Genomic DNA, 16,655 nt, shown 5'->3' on the forward strand with positions numbered 1-16,655 from the left:
CTGGATGATTCAAACAATGCTTTGAAGCCAGAATAATTGATTTTGCTTTTGAGAACACGTTTTCTAATTAAGCAAAATAAGCTCTTTTCCCCAAAAAGACTCATGTTTCCTTGTGCAATTTCATATCAAGTTATACCCTTCCAAGTCTACCAAATAATCTGCCCTTAAATTCAAGTCAATTAACCAAACACATTTTGTACTTGTTCTATTTACTTGTTCACACAAGAACTGAACCAGACCAAATGAGAAATAAGTTAGAATTAATTTTGAGCAATTTATTCTCAAGTCATTACAGTGTTCAACCAGTTTGATGTATAAAGATGTCAGACATAAAAGTAAACAATGGGAAGCACACATATATTCCCATTCTGAAAGAAGACATGTTATATATACAGAAAAAAATGCAGCAAATATTAAGGTATTCAAAGTAATTCTTTGACAATTCAGATGTGACATATTTACAGGAAAAGTATAAGTTTTAAAATAATTAAATAATTTTCATAGAATTATAAAAGTATTGAGATAAATATTAGGAGACTCTGACAATCACAAGACCATTTCCCTGTGCTATTTTATACAAGGGTAGTTCTATAAAAAGTCCCAAAATAGAGCTAATATTTTGCCACTATGGAATATATCAAATTACCAATACCAAAATATTAACATGAACATGCAATGTAAAAGCTGTACCAAAGAAAACAGCATTAGGCTCCTGAAATAGCCAACTGTCTACACAAGACTTCTTAGGTGTGTTCATGAAACATGAGCTTTCTAAAGGAGCTGCTGTAATGGATATGTCTGCAGAGAAAGCGATAACTACTTAAAACCTTTTCATTCTATCATTCTCAAGTGTAGCTGCAAAAAAGGAAGAATCTAAACACAACTTCTAAAAATATTAGCTTATGAATAAAAATGTTGAGTGGTGCATTCTTGATGCATTCGGATTTTTAAAGTGATGCTATGATAATTCTAGTATAATAGACAGTAACCTCTGGACCCCACGACTGTAATAAGAAATCCACCCTCCCCTCTCTTTCTCAAACAAGAAGTCATCTTAGAAAATGAAAAGGAGAAACAGTGACATTTACGAATTCAAAACAACACAGTACTGTAATATGGCAAAATATCATAAAAATAGCAGCATGTGAAATTCAAGACTATTTTCTTAAAGCAAATGTTTAAGAATGAACCGTAAAAACAGTACTTGGTCAAACTGGTCTATTACTCAACACCTGAAACTAACGATCTTTTAGAGAGGTGCTTATACTTATGATATCCCCTTGATTAAATGTAAAGTCAAATATGTGTTTTAAAACATATATTGCACAGATAGTAGAATAACAACATTCTGGTATCTCTAACACAAAATGGTATGTTATTTAGTACATTAACCTATGCTACTGAAAATTAATTTTATCCTAATAGTTTAAAACCAATCATGTAGGGGTTTTGAGCACATTAATCTCAAAATATTCCTAAACAAGATGAAAAAACACAGGCACTTGAATACAGGCTATTAGTGACAAAACACAGAGGTTACAATCGCATGACTAAGGGCAGTATGTCTTTACACATAAACTTGAGGTCTTTCACTGATCCAAATATAGAAATAAGAACTATTTTACAAAACTCTGACAAGGAAATCAGATCTCCAAGAAATTTCGTATCAAATAATTTTCACTGAATAAAGCAATGACTGCTGCACGTCTTAAGCTTTTACAAATAAATGTCCGAGATACGGTTGTTTGAATTCTAATTCTCCCCTTCTCTCCATCCCAGTACAACACACGACCCTCACTAACTGTCCAATAATATCCTCTATGCAAAACTCACAGCTCACCTTGAGACCCAGAGCATCAAACATGGCTACCATTTCAGAACTGCCCACACTGCACTGTAAATGTTACAGCACCACAGACGTCGTGAGTTTAGATCCTTTTGTCTGGCAATACTCCATTCAATAATATTAACCGGTAAGAATGTGTAGAGATTGAACATTTAATTGGAAGTCACAGTAGCATTTTTAAAACAACCAAAATAATTAATAAGCATTTTTCATGTTTTAAATTGTGAAACATTTAAATTGTCAAATTCGCTTGGAAAAAATATCACACACACTTTTATCATCCCAATGAGAACAAAGCTTCAGACAGCTGATACTGAGATACTTCGTCGGGCTTTTCTCTTTCTTTCTTTTTTTAAAGAAATTGCATTGAGTTTGGCCACACCCTAGCTTCTTGGCTTACCAGCTTATAAAGAGAACATCGATGAGGCAGTACACTATATGCATTAAAGCCCCTTTCCCCTTTATCATCTTTGGCAAGAAGCCTCTTGAAAGGACACTGAGGGCGGATGAGGCGGGTCAGGCTCCACGTGCTTCCATCTCACACATCGCTGACTGGAAGGCTTGCGTCATCCAAGTCCACGGGGTCACAATCTTGTTCCTGAGGGCCATTTTCACTTTGAGGTTTTAGCAGAGCTTGTTCAGTCACTTTGGTAGCTGGTTCTCTTGGAGAGACAGTCTGGACCTTGAAGTTCCCTGGCTTGACCTTGGCAAGAGATTCGTAAAATCCTCGCTTCTCCATGGAAAAGCTTGAGACCAGAGAGTCGCTGCGAGAGGCTGTGGATCGCGGGGTGGCTGCTGTGGCACCGGCAGAGAGGAGAGCGTGTTTGGGTTCGGAAGGACAGCGGGAATGCTCCTGCAAAGAGGGGTGCTGATCAGACACAGGCAATCATTAACGGCAAGGCTAGTAACTCAGTGTGAGACTTTATTCTCTGAAAAACAAACAGAACAAAACACACACACACAGAGCAGAAGCATGAGCCATGCAGCGTACATGTGCAAGTTCCTACCCAAAGCAATGCAGTTTTAGGAGTGAGTTTAGAGCGCTGACAGCCAACAACCACGCCCAGTAAGAAAAACAGTTCTTTTTTCTGAAGCCAAAGTTCGTAGCTGACACTGAAGACTCAGCCTAAAGGGGAATGCAGTGTGCCAACTGCAACTGAACTGTGTTTAACAGCGGGCCTACCAGCTTTACCATTTTATTTAAGAGTTTATTCTCAATAAACACTAGGAATTATCCCACACATTTTAGAAAGATTAAAAAATGAAAATGCAGAATATAAAAATAAAAGGCCATTATCTCTTTAATAAGCAAAACTCAACATTTTTCAAACCTATTATTTTGTCTGTCAGCCTCACGAACTTAAGTTTTTAGTTCCCTGAATTTCACTGCAACCAATAATATCATAGTCTTTTCACTTCTTATTTAATGGCATTTATTTTTGCATATGGCATACATTCATATGGTTTAAGATTTTAAAGGCAGAGAAGGGTACATATTTAAGCATTTATTAAAACTGTGGTGAAATAATTTCAGTTGTGAATATTAATTTCAATACGCTTCTAACTAAACCAAATCTGAAGACAGCCTGAAATATGACCATTCCAAATGCATTGCCATATAGCTCCTAGTATATTGTGTTCATTTGTGACATTAGTGGCTTTGAAAACAAAGTGCTACAAAACACTCTAGATTCCCATTAGATGGCTAAATTTCACCTGAGATTTAATACACCATGCACACTATACTAATGTGGAGTTTATCCAATGCATGTGCACCTGTGAGTTGGAGCAAACTGCTACCACAAAGGTGCATTTTAAGTGGTGTAGTATAAAAAATTTCAAAATACAGGAAATACAGAAATTGAAACTTGTGGCAATTCAGTAAATTAAGCTTTAGTAGATATGACTTTTTAAATTAGTAAAGTTGTCTCTTTTTTTATTATTTATTTATTAATATCCGTATCCAACCTGATAACTGTAGTGAAATAGTTTGCGTTAGTGTTGACAAAGTCAGTTATGATAACTGCAGAAGGCAGTTTAGTTAACTCAACTTTCCAGAATCAGTTGTTAAGTAGTGAGTAAGTCCAGGCCCTCTAGTAAGAAGGCACGTTTGCATGAGAGCCCACATACGTGCTGCATTCCCCAGTTCTGGACGTATACCTCTGTATACAAGGATTCGACAGCCTTCTGGCCTGCCGCATCTGGAACACAGTGCAAAGCTAAGATTAGAGTTAACCTGTACTGGAGGGGGGGAAGAGAAAGTTCCGCTGATAGTTACAGCTTAGAGAGTCCAATCTGCCCCCACCACAAAGCACAAAACACAAACGCCCTTCTCCAACTTTTCCTCTTCCCAACAGACATTGTTTTTGCAGAGAGTCTCATACTTGACTGCTGAAAAGGTCACATAAAACACAGGCAGTTACAAAATTAACACCTATGAAAATAATTTCTGAGACATTCCAAACAGGATACAAGAAGAATAACTTTAAAAGTGAGAAAAATGGATTTGTATTTACTGATCTAGAGTCATTTCTAACAAGAAACGATTAAAAGACAATATTACTGCAATACTAGAAATGCAGGAAAATACTGGAAGTGCAGACTATCCAGCATCAATGAGTCTAGATACTAAAGGCTCTCATGCTCCACGTTAGACCACCTTCTGCAGACCAATGTGCTGCACTTCAAGGCGATTGAAAGTTCTTCATTCCTTAGTAGAATTTGTATTTTCAGATCAGAGATCAGTGGCCAAAGTATTCCAAAGCTAAATCTTATTCCTATATGATGAACTTGTACATGATAAATTAAAAAGTAAAGACATTGTCCTTACTGAGAATGTTTAGCTGTTTTAATTTTATTATTATACTACCAAAAAGATAATTAAGATAGTAAAAAGCAGCCTTTTAAATTAACCTAGTAAAAAATGAGAATGAAATGGAAAATACTGACTGAGAACACTAGATTCTATTTAAAGTTCCAGCTGCTCAACTGTCTTCCAGCACTAGTGAGGCAAAAACCTAAACTGAAATCATAGGAAGCAAAAAGGAAATTGAGACCTTCACAAAACTGTGTAATGCTACAACTAAAGGTGCCTCACATGATTAGGCCAAATACCATACTAAGAATTGGTAAAATTATACCAAATCTGGACCTACTGACAAGTAAGAACTCCTAAAACAAAACAAGGAAATGTTCATTCTTTAGTTGCCCTGCTTGTGCATTTAAGACAATACAATGCACAGAAAGTTATGTATACATAACACTACAGGAAGCATTAAATTAGAAATGCATTATTTTTTTTGCAAGTCCACTTGGTATGAAAGTCAACATGCAGATAAATCTCAAAACAGAAAGAAACTGAAAGGATTAGGGGGAGAGGAAGAAAAATAACTTGACAGGATCAGGGGACCCAAGGGAGTATCACCCCAGAGAACAGGAAACATACAGAAGACGCTGATCTGCCAGGTCCCCGCTGTGCTACAATGGCACCAGAGACTGCTTTAATCCAACTGTGCATCTCTTCAGGGCTATCAGCCTAAGGGGAAGGAAGGATTCATTCAATTTTTCCTCAAAATCAGCTCCTATGTCTATAAATCCAATGTATTCATTTTGGTAATTAACAGTGTCAACAACAAAATCATTCTAAGGCAATGGTTTCCAAAAACTTTTAGAAATCACTTTTTTAAACCAGGTTTTGCTGGGTAACTTACAGAGATGTAAGTTGGGCATGTAATGTTTTAAGATGAGACACATCAAAAAGTGTCAATATGAATAATTATGGAGAGAAAACAAGAAGAGGAAGAAGTCAAAGAAAGATCTTCTCATTTCTACTGCTATATTGTTTGAATTTTCAAGATGAATATTTATGTAATTGTGCAGTTAAAAATCCACTGTGACATCATTCTATATGTTATTTTTCTAAAAATAATTTCTAGGGCTTCCCTGGTGGCACAGTGGTTGAGAGTCCACCTGCCGATGCAGGGGACACGGGTTCGTGCCCCGGTCCGGGAAGATCCCACGTGCCGCGGGAGCGGCTGGGCCCGTGAGCCATGGCCGCTGAGCCTGCGCGTCCGGAGCCTGTGCTCCGCAACGGGAGAGGCCACAACAGTGAGCGGCCTGTGTACCGCAAAAAATAAATAAATAAATAAATAAAATAATAATTTCTAACAATACCCTAAATCATCATATTCCAAAGCATCATCTTCCTTGATAGGACCATGACTTCCAATGTGAATTAAAAACCTTACTATGACTTTAATCCAATTAAACAAGGCCCTCAGAGGGGTGGAGAGGTACTGCCCTTTACTTCTGGATTCTACTATCCAGTAGTTTAAAAATTTTAAAGATACAAGTAATATTTTGAACCAATGATATTAACAAAGAGTTTTTAAAAGGAAAAACTCAAAGTAGGCAAAGGCAGAGTATACTTTCATTCACTACAAACAGGAGCACCAGTCTAGAAGTCAATTTGGCAAAATAAAGAGGTTTAAAAAAGCTCACGCTCTGATAGTTATCCTCGATCTAAAAACGTATTGTAAAGAAGTAAGAAATTCAGGCAAATTTATGCACAAAATGTGCACTACCACATTAAATCACAGTAAATGTACAAAAACTATGTAAATGAGTGATCAGTAACAGTACAGTAGAGAAACAGTTTAATTGTGAAACATTCATATAAGAGAGCATAGTTCTAAAAGGTTTTCAGAGAATTGGTTTTTTTTGTGTGTGTGTGTGGTACGTGGGCCTCTCACTGTTGTGGCCTCTCCCACTGCGGAGCACAGGCTCCGGACGTGCAGGCTCAGCGGCCATGGCTCACGGGCCCAGCTGCTCTGCGGCATGTGGGATCTTCCCGGACCGGGGCACGAACCCGTGTCCCCTGCATCAGCAGGTGGACTCTCAACCACTGCGCCACCAGGGAAGCCCAAGAGAATTTTCGACGTAGAAAAAAATGACTATAATATAGTAAACAAATAGGATATAACACTATATTGATATCATATAATCCCATTTGTTATAAAAAGATATGCTCTAATAAAGGAAAAAAAAAAGAATGGTTGCCTGAATGTGGAATTCTACATGGTTTATAAAACATTTTTTCTTCATATTTCTGTATTTTCTGAATTTTCTGCAATAAGCATATGTAGTAACTTTTATAAAACAAAACTAAATGTTCTTTTAAAAAACTTCTAATCTAAATAAATGTGTTAAGTAAAAAGTGTATTTTACACTTAAACATAGGATACTATCTACCATTAGTGAAATGATACGATATACTGTGTACTTTTATTATGGATATTCGAGCCCCCCTTCTTATAAAATTACCAAAAGGTGACATAATTAAAATTCCAAAATATGTGCAAAAATAATCCAAATTGAAAGTACACTTAGCATCTAACTTAAATAGCATTTCCCTTCCTCCAAATAAAACTTAATTCCATCAAAGAATACCCCTATTGGCTGAACATATGACCTGCCAATAATCTTACATATAACATTTTTTATTAAATTGGCAATTATATTTGTCATATTTTTTGCTTATTTTTATGAGCAACACATTTATTTATGTTTATTTCACCTCTAAAATTATTTATTTCTTGTTAGGAGGATCTATAATCTCCAAAGAAGTATCCTACCTGCACATAGAAAGTTCGAGACGATGTTACAATTTCAAAGAGGTTGTCTCTCATCATTATGTCACTGTTAACAAAAAAAATTTTCCAATTGTACTTAAATAGCAGTTGTTTGATAGTTTCCTTTCACTTCTTTACCCAGTACCAAATATGTGTCAATGAGAAAATAAATATTAGAGATAAAATACTGATTTAATTGAGAAATACTAAGTGATCGTTTTCCAATTTATTTTTGCATTAAATTTTACATATTTTATATAGTTGTATGTATTTTTAGAAAGGTTCATAAAACAACTTTAAAATTCAAAGTTTTCAACTGTGAAGAAATCAGTTTGCTCAAAGAAACAATGGCACAGTTAACATTCTTACAAAGCTCTATTGCAGCAACCCTGAAATACTAGAATTAATAATACATCAATTTGTCAAATACGATAGCTGTTCACTTTAAATTTTGTCCTTTCCATTAATAAGCTTAAGAACTGTTTCCTAATTTGTAGTTTTCAAACAAAAAAATCTCAATACTCTGTTTCATCTGAAGGTTTTGAAAGTTTTAGCATAACCCACTAGCAATAACACAGAAAAATATCATCTGTAAGTACATCAATTAAACTAAGGAATTATATATTGTGTAATAATAAGTTGTGTCAGACACCAAGTCAGAGGTGGTGCTTACCTCTGCTTACATTCCTGGACTTTATGAACCTCTTTAAGTGGTATTACGCGGAGAGGTTCCTTTTCCTGTCAAAAAAAGCAAATAAACAGATACATGACATATATTCTTAAAATGCTTTTAAGCATTAGTTGTTTTATTTAGAGGTCTATGCGAAAATCATGCTTCTTTCCTGAAGCACATCTAAGACATAAATCTACCTTCTTGAACCATCCAGCATCAGAATAGCTCAAATACTATAACCTGATACACACTGTGATTTGAAACAAGGAAACTGGCATATAACCCATGTTCACATTATTTATGCGCTAAATGACAGTGTAGCTTATTAAAAACCATTAACCACCAGACTTTTCCTTGGTGAACCCCTATATACCCAGTAAGTGGAGTACTTCCTATTTTGGAATGTTATTTTCATACAGAGGGTACCAGAGTAGTGAATACCCAGCTTCTTTGAGTTAAATTTGTCATTTTAGGAATATCACTTTTATATGAACACATCATTTTAACAAGCACAATTTATTAAACATTTACTAAGTGCCGGGACATCTGCTATGTTTTAAATGTGTTATCTCACTTTCCACAACCCTAGAATACATGCACTATTACTCACCTGAGGAAACAGGATTAGCCATATTAAGTACCTCACCTAAGGTTACAAAACTAGATATGAGGTTCACACATAAGATATAACTAGCTCCTAGTTAGCACAGTACTTACAGTAAACATTTCATGAAATACTATACACTGTATTTCACTGAAAACGACACCATGAGTTTAAGACATACCATTACTTTATGCAGTACTAAGAAAATAATTAAACCATGGCTGAACACTTTTTTTAAAAACCAAAATCTATTTTTTAAGTTTTAGAAAGTAACTCATTTGCAGGTAAGCTCTAGGACGGCCTCTTCATCTGCGTGGCTCTGGCCGCCCACACTGGTTGCCACTCCAGACACTCCTTCCTGCTCCTGCACCACCACCTGGGACACCTGCACTGATGTGCCTCGTCTAGAAAATTTACATCTGAATTGTAAGGAACTGATGGGAGGAAAAGAGGGAAAACAGGGTGACGAAGGATCCCCCAACTTTTAAGGTTCTTTACATATTACAGATATTAATGTTTTATCTGTGATATACGTTATTAAATATTTTCTCCAGTTTTTCTTGTCTGCTGAAATCTTTTATACCTACTGAAAGAAACTTTTAAATTCTTATCTTTCAGAGAAACATACAAAAATATTTACAGATGAAATGATATGCCTAATATTTGCTTCAAAATAGGAAGGGAGAAGTAGGTGGTGGTACAGAAGAAACAAAACTAGTCATGTGTTGATAATTATGAGATCTGGGTGATGGCTATATAGGGGTTCAGAATACTATTCTATCTATTTACTTTATGTTCAAACTTTTCCATGATCAAAAGGTTTTGTAAAAGAGCCCTTTTATACTTTAAACATCAACTTTTATCATATATTATCCTTGAGCATATATAAAAATAGGCAAAATAAATGGGTTAAGGTTTTTTAAAACCTCACATTCAGACCCCAGCTCACTTTCTGACTAGAAGCCATCAATCGCAGTGCTTTTCACTCCATACTATTCTCTGGGCCAGAAAGAGCACTGGTGATACTACAGCATTTCCTAAGAATCTCCCACTGTGTCCCTGAGATTTTCTTCCAGCTACCAGCACCCTTTTCTGCAGGTTTTGGTGCTGGTGTCTTCTGATCTTACCCAAAGGTGCTGTGCACACACAGGCAATGACAACACAGCACAGCTGCTGCCTGGCTCCCTCACCTTCAGCATCCCTAAGAGACCTGAAGATTTCAGAAATGTTAAAACGGGGGGAGGGGATGTGCATCTTAGTAACTGACAAAGGTCAATAATTATATTTAAAGTGTTCAGCTTTATCTGTGTTTGCTAAATACTTAACATATTCCTGAATACACATAATATAATTTCCCTACCTCCTATGATAGTTCAAGTATTCTTTCATCTCAAACTTTATAGCATAATATCCACATGCAGGTTTTCAAATTATAATAAATATTTCTATAATAGTTCTTGTCTCATTATAACTACTGTGGATGACAAGGGGACATGTCAATTTCTCTGGTAAAACTGAACTCCTGAAGGCCAGAACATCACTGACTGCCCTCTTTATTCCCAGTTCCCAGTGCACCAGGGCCATGGAGAGCTCAATGAACGTCTGGTGCAGGAAGGACTCCTCCCAGAGGACTGGCATTAACCGAAAGCAACGAATCAACCTGCCAACCAAGCACAAGGGTAGCTTCTGAGACACCAAGGCTGGTACTTTTTGAACCAAATAACTACTGCTTCCAACTGAGGCTCTTAGGTTTTGAAGTCTAAGAAAGGGTCCCATGCTAAAATGGCTATTCTTGTTATGCTATGTCATTTTTTTATTCATTCAAAAACACTTATTGATTATTTTCCAAGTACCAGGTGCTGTGTTCATAAAAGGGTACAAAAGAGAATCTTTGCTCTCAAGAAGCTCATGCAATTAACTGGTAAAGACAAGTATGCAAACAATTACAAAAGCCAGTGGGAAGTATCATGACAGGTGTGGGCATCAGCTTCCATGTATGTAAAGAGAAGCTACGAAATCCAGAGTCCAAAAGCCTTCCAGAAGAACAGACACCTGAGATGAATCTTAAATATTCCCTTCCTATTCTCCAGTGCTCTGCTGTCCAATAGAGTAGCCACTGGCTACGTGTAACTACTTGAATTTAAATTAACGAATACCAGATACAACCGGCTTTACTTTTAAAGTTAAATACGGTCAGGCTCCTCAGTCGCACTAGCCATAGTTCCAGTGCTCAAGAGCCACATGTAACCAGCAGACGTGGCCAATGCAGATAATGGAACATTCCCATCAGTGCAGAGTTCAGCTGGACAGTGCTGCTCTGGTACCGTCATTCAAATAAAACGTATGGTTCCCCCCTCAAATGTCCCATAAAAAGAAGAGGTAGGATCGCACTCAATTTATCCAACAATCTATTGCAGAGCTCAGTCACACGACAGGAGTATTTTAAATAAGGATGTTACTCAAACAAGTGAAAGATGGACCTTCAATCTTTGATTCTACCTTCAGATAGGACAAAAATATCTTATATGAAGAAACTTAAAAGTCAATCTGAAATGGAAAAGAAAATATCAAGAGAGGGCAGGGAAGAGAAGGCAGAAATCAGAGGGTCAAATGTTGACTTTCAGAGACTTAATTCTTTCTACCACCTCCTCCAATGCCTTCAGAGGAAATCTATAGACTGAGCGGTTCTGATATTTTTAATTCTTTCAAGGTAGAATGCCTTTGAAGATACACTCTTTTTATTTAAGATGTATTTAACAAAAATATCATTAACCAAAAGCATCACAACAAAATAAACTGAACTGCATATACCTCTCAAAACCAGATTTTAATTATTTTAAAAATAGAAAACAGGACAAGAAATTATATAATCACCACAGTGTAACACTTGTCAAACATTTTTAAAGCAACATTCATGACTCAGCAACATACCAGTTCAGATTTGAAGTAGCCTATTGTGTTTTCATCCAATTGAAAATATCTTCTCTTCCAGTTTTTCATCTATCAGAGATGAACACAGACATAAAACTTGTTTCTAAGAATGTCAAATGTTAATAACAACTTAATTATTCTGATATGAACCCACAATCAGAAATGTCAAGCACTGGAAAACCTTACTACCATCCCTTAGTGAGGAGATACAGGAAATTTCATCTCTTTTGCTACTCAGGCCTTGAACTCCTAATTCAACTCTGGTGGCTGGCTTTCAGCTCTTACTGTATGATTTTATAATATGGTCTTATTTTTTTTATGCTCTAAAAGTTAAAAAAAAAAAAAGGCACTTCCCCATCCCCCACAAAGTAAATGCCACCAAGAGTTCAACAGCAAGCACAGGAAATGTTGTTAAACCACATGAAGCTTCTCGTCTGTAAAATGCATGAATCCTTCTACAGGTACTTTATAATACTAAGAAGGAAAGCAACACGTATTTAATAAAGTGAATATGCTTTGTACAAATATCTTCTGTCAATGAAATATAGCTTTTGTGAAAGTACTTCAATATCTCTAAGGGTTAGTTAGTATTTTGGATTTAAGAGTAAAACAAAAAGAAAGGAATGTCTCTTTAAAAGCCCTAATTAACACTCGACCTGATGAGAATTCTGATTTTACCCGTAGACATGCTGGAATGAAAAACCTTCAGCCCTTACCTTCATTTCCCTTAGCCTAAAGAAGATCACACAATTAGAGCTGAAAGAACCTTCCTCTGGCTGACCTAAGCTAATCAGACTTGCCAGGAGTGATGTGAGGTCAAGCAGAACCGCCAGTAGACATTTAAGTACTTCTTTACTCACAGAAATTTTTAAAATTTTATTTTTAAACTTTGAAGTTTATTTTCTCATGAAAGTCTATAGATTTAGTTCACATTTTAGAAAGGTATTCTGGATTCATAAACACTGGTAAATTTACTTGCTCTTCCCACAATTCACCATTATGGATCTGGTTGTGTGAGAATATCTGGGCCAAGAGGTAATAGCTCTTACTAAGGACCAGGTGCTATGCTAAGTGCTTTCTATTTATATCTTTCAAAAAAGACCTCTGGATGGTAGGTTTTATAATATAATTTTCCATAAAAAGAAACTGAGAGCCTGAGAGGTTAAGTAAGTAGCCCAAGGTCTCAGTGTTTTCAACTGGGGTCGCCCAACCCCGTATCAAGTAAGTGACCCTTCCACACCCTGCTCCCCTGGTCTCCCCTTTCCTGCCAATCTCCCTACTAGAGCTCCCTTTCCCTGACCTATTCCCAAGGGGGGTAAAAAAATCAACAGAAAAACTTTCTGGAATAAATTTAAGCTGTTAGGAAGCTCAGTTAAAATTGAAGGTTAGTGGTAATAAGCATTAACTTATCCAGCCACCCACAGACCAAGAAAATAATAGCACTGAGTTTTGAACACAGAATAACCCCTATTCTATCCGATGACTCCTGGTCAGTAAGCTGGTCTTTCACTTTGGATCTTTCAAAAAACAAAGCAAACCCTAACCCTAACCCATTTTGAGAGTTTGCTAATATATACTCATTTTTCATTACTTCACATATTTTGTTAAACTACTCACCACTGCTCCTTGTTTTACACAATATCCAGCTTTGATAACTGCACTATCTGAAGATGGTTTAGGAGTAAAGTAAGGAAGATGGCTTTGTGACCGCTTCAAATTATTTCTGTCAATACTTTCACCACATTCATTTACTTCTTCTTTCTAAAATGAAGCAAAATAAAGATATTCCTTTTTTGCTTGTTTACCTTCAAAGCATACTTGTAGTTCACGGTGTCATTCTAGTAGAAAAATCTTAAAATCCATCTTAGTTCAGTTAGAAACACGGATCTTGGAGTAAAGAGTTTTCTAATTAATTTGAGATACTTAATCATAACTTTCAATACCACTGATTAAACCACAGATTTCTATTTCTCTTTTTCTGCAAAAGTCCTGCCACCAGTGTTTTTTGGTTTTTGTTTTGCTGGGGGGGGGGCGCTGGATGGGGGGGTATAACTTTTAATTTTGAAATAATTATAAAGATTCACAGGAAGTTGTAAAAAAACAATGTACAGGAGGTCCTATGTACCCTTCAACCGGTTTCCCTCAACAGGGAAACTGTATAACTATAGCACATTATCAAAACTGACACTGAAACATTTTGCAGACCTTATTCATATCTCACCCGTTTTACATGCATTCACTGTCTCTGTATATATCATTCTATGCGATTTTATTGCCAGATCTGTGTAACCACCACCAGCGCCAATGTACAGAGTGTTCACGATAGGATCCCCTGGGCTACCCCTTTAGAGCTTCTATCCCCAGTTCCTTGGCAGCCGCTAATTTGTTCTCCATCTTTATTATTTTGACATTTAGAGAATTTAACATAAATGGAATCATACAGTAGGTGAGCTTTTGAGATGGTCTTTTTTCACTCTGCATTCACTTTGGAGATTCATCCAGGTTGGTCCTTGTACCAACCGTCTGACCCTTCTCATTGAGAGTAGTATGCATGGTTTGGACGTACCACTGGCTAATTAACCCACTGAAATGGCACTTGGGCTGTTACCACATTTGGGCTATTAGGAATAACGCTGCTGTGAACATTCACGCTGTTTCCGTGTGAACATAAGTCTTCATTTCTTTAGGATAAATGCCTAGGAGTGCAAATCCTAGGTTAATACACTGATTGCAAGTTTACTTTTATAAAGAACTGCTAAACTCTTTTCAGAGTGGCTGTACAATTCTACATTCCCACCAGTTATGTATGAGTGATTCAGTTTCTCCTCATCTTTGTCAGCATTTGTGTTATCATTAATTTTTAGTTGAGTCATTCTGATAGCTATATGATGATATCTCATTGCGGTCTTAATTTGCATTTCCTTACTGGCTAATGATGGTGAATATCCTTCCTAGCACTTATTTGCCACCTGTGTATCTTTTATCTTTTTTTTTTTTTTTTTTTTTTTTTGCAGTACGCGGGCCTCTCACTGCTGTGGCCTCTCCCGCTGCGGAGCACAGGCTCCGGACGCGCAGGCTCAGCGGCCGTGGCTCACGGGCCCAGCCGCTTTGTGGCACGTGGGATCTCCCCAGACCGGGGCATGAACCCGTGTCCCCTGCATCAGCAGGCGGACTCCCAACCACTGCGCCACCAGGGAAGCCCGTATCTTTTATCTCTTGATGAAATCTCTGTTCATGAATTTTGCCCATTTTCTAACTGGACTGTTTGGTATTTTTACTATTGAGTTTTGATATAGTTCTTTATATATTCTAGATACAAGTGCTTTGTTGTATATGCGGTTTTACAAATATTTTCTCCCAGCATGGTGCTTTTCTTTTCATCCTCAACAGACAAAACATTTTTAATGTTGATAAGGTTCAATTTATCAATTTTTTCCCTTTATATAGATTGTGCTTTTGATGTCCAGTCTATAAACTCTTCACCTAGTCCTAGATCCTCAAGATTTTCTCCTTTGCTATTTTCTAAAAGTTTCACAGTTTTAATTTGTTTTCACAGTTCAGTCCAGTGCTTTTAAAAGCCTGACTATACACAGTTTTCATGTTCCCCAAAGCACTGGCCTGCTGTTTATTTATAACGTACAACACAGGTGACAATCTATTCTACACATCAACCAAAGGTGTATTTTCAAGAACTCCTAAATCTCAAGAGAAAAACTAAGTACTCAAGTCATATCTTAGGGAATTTTCTATCTGTTCTACATTTAGACAGGTCAACAGCACTAATTATGTACTTAACTTTGTAATCCTAGCACTTAACCTGCTAAACCAATAGTTACTGAATAATCATGCAAATGAGATGTCATTTTGTTACTGTTATCTGAATGCTTTTATAATGAGTAAATACTACTTTAAATAAACTATATTGTAAAATGATAAAGCAATACAATTCTTTGGGATCTTTTTAATATTGCACCTGCCATACGCTCTTAGAACCTACTGAATAATCGATATCAAAATTAAAACACAAATCTTAATTCTATACAAAATTAAGACAGCCACAGGTACAAACAACTACAATATCTTAATACAACTAAAGACAAATTGTCTTAGCTCTTCTATCAACACAAGACATAATACAGGTGAAAGCAGCTTAGTCTAGCTCTATCTTAACCAGAAGTCTTACAGGTTAAAATCATTACTTTTTTAAAAAAGTAAATACACACACACACAAATTCCTAGTTTATTTTTTATCCAACTTTGGTGAAAAATGTAACCTCCCATTAGGGCAGGGAATTTTTGCTCATTAGTACATATATCCTCTGTCTAGCATAAAGAAAGCACTCAATAATTAATTAACTAATAAGGCTTTTAAGTACAAAAAGGCACACAGGTAATGAAAATGCCTAACATTGGCAATATCAATTAATTACCTTAAAATTCTTAGTTTCTCAATTGCCAGTAATTTAATTTGCATCACAAACTCATTTACTTAAGAGCAACCCAAGAAATTTAAGTGCATACAAGTTTTAATTTCATCAAAAACTTTAAAATAAATTTATATTTTCCATAATACCCAAGAGTAAGAATTAACTCAGCATACCAGTACTTTGGGGATAGAACTGACTTAAAATTCCAGTCTTCTGTTTAGTTCATCTAGGCCAGGTTGTAGAAAAACAGGTTTAAAAAATTACACATATTTACAAATACTTTGACTTGGCAATTTTCCCTCCAGGAGTTTATCCTTTAAAACATATTATCTATGGCTCTAAAGTTTATGCTACAAGCATGTTCATCAAAGCATTTACGAGATAATGGAAAATATCTCATTGCCCCCACCTGCCCCATACTTCCTGGCACAGGGCTCCTAAAACCCTTGTAATTTCCTAAGTGATAAGAGCACTAGAAGCATCTTTTGTGCTAATATTTGGTCTTTGACCCTGCTTCCTGACAAAGAGTTCATAAATCCCTTGG

At 36.3% G+C, this 16,655-nt stretch overlaps 1 protein-coding gene across 4 annotated transcripts in view; it reads right to left on the reverse strand.

Moving 5' to 3' along the window:
* Positions 1 to 250: 250 nt before the first annotated feature.
* PLEKHA1 (pleckstrin homology domain containing A1) overlaps positions 251 to 16,655 on the reverse strand; it is a 58,558-nt gene continuing 42,153 nt past the window's right edge. For 2 of the 4 annotated variants that reach the window (XM_030839316.3, XM_060286106.2), the window contains 6 exons: positions 13,302 to 13,445; positions 11,685 to 11,753; positions 8,150 to 8,214; positions 7,480 to 7,543; positions 5,292 to 5,381; positions 251 to 2,699 (listed from right to left, as the gene is read on the reverse strand). In XM_030839316.3, coding sequence (XP_030695176.1) covers positions 2,385 to 2,699; positions 5,292 to 5,381; positions 7,480 to 7,543; positions 8,150 to 8,214; positions 11,685 to 11,753; positions 13,302 to 13,445 — 747 coding nt within the window. In that variant the 3' untranslated portion in view covers positions 251 to 2,384. Of the gene's footprint in view, positions 2,700 to 3,976; positions 4,048 to 5,291; positions 5,382 to 7,479; positions 7,544 to 8,149; positions 8,215 to 11,684; positions 11,754 to 13,301; positions 13,446 to 16,655 lie in introns of all 4 variants that reach the window. The other 2 variants (XM_030839317.3, XM_030839318.3) reach the window with 2 other exon arrangements.

This window comes from Globicephala melas, chromosome 16 (assembly GCF_963455315.2).
Source record: "Globicephala melas chromosome 16, mGloMel1.2, whole genome shotgun sequence".
NCBI classification, from domain to species: domain Eukaryota; kingdom Metazoa; phylum Chordata; class Mammalia; order Artiodactyla; family Delphinidae; genus Globicephala; species Globicephala melas.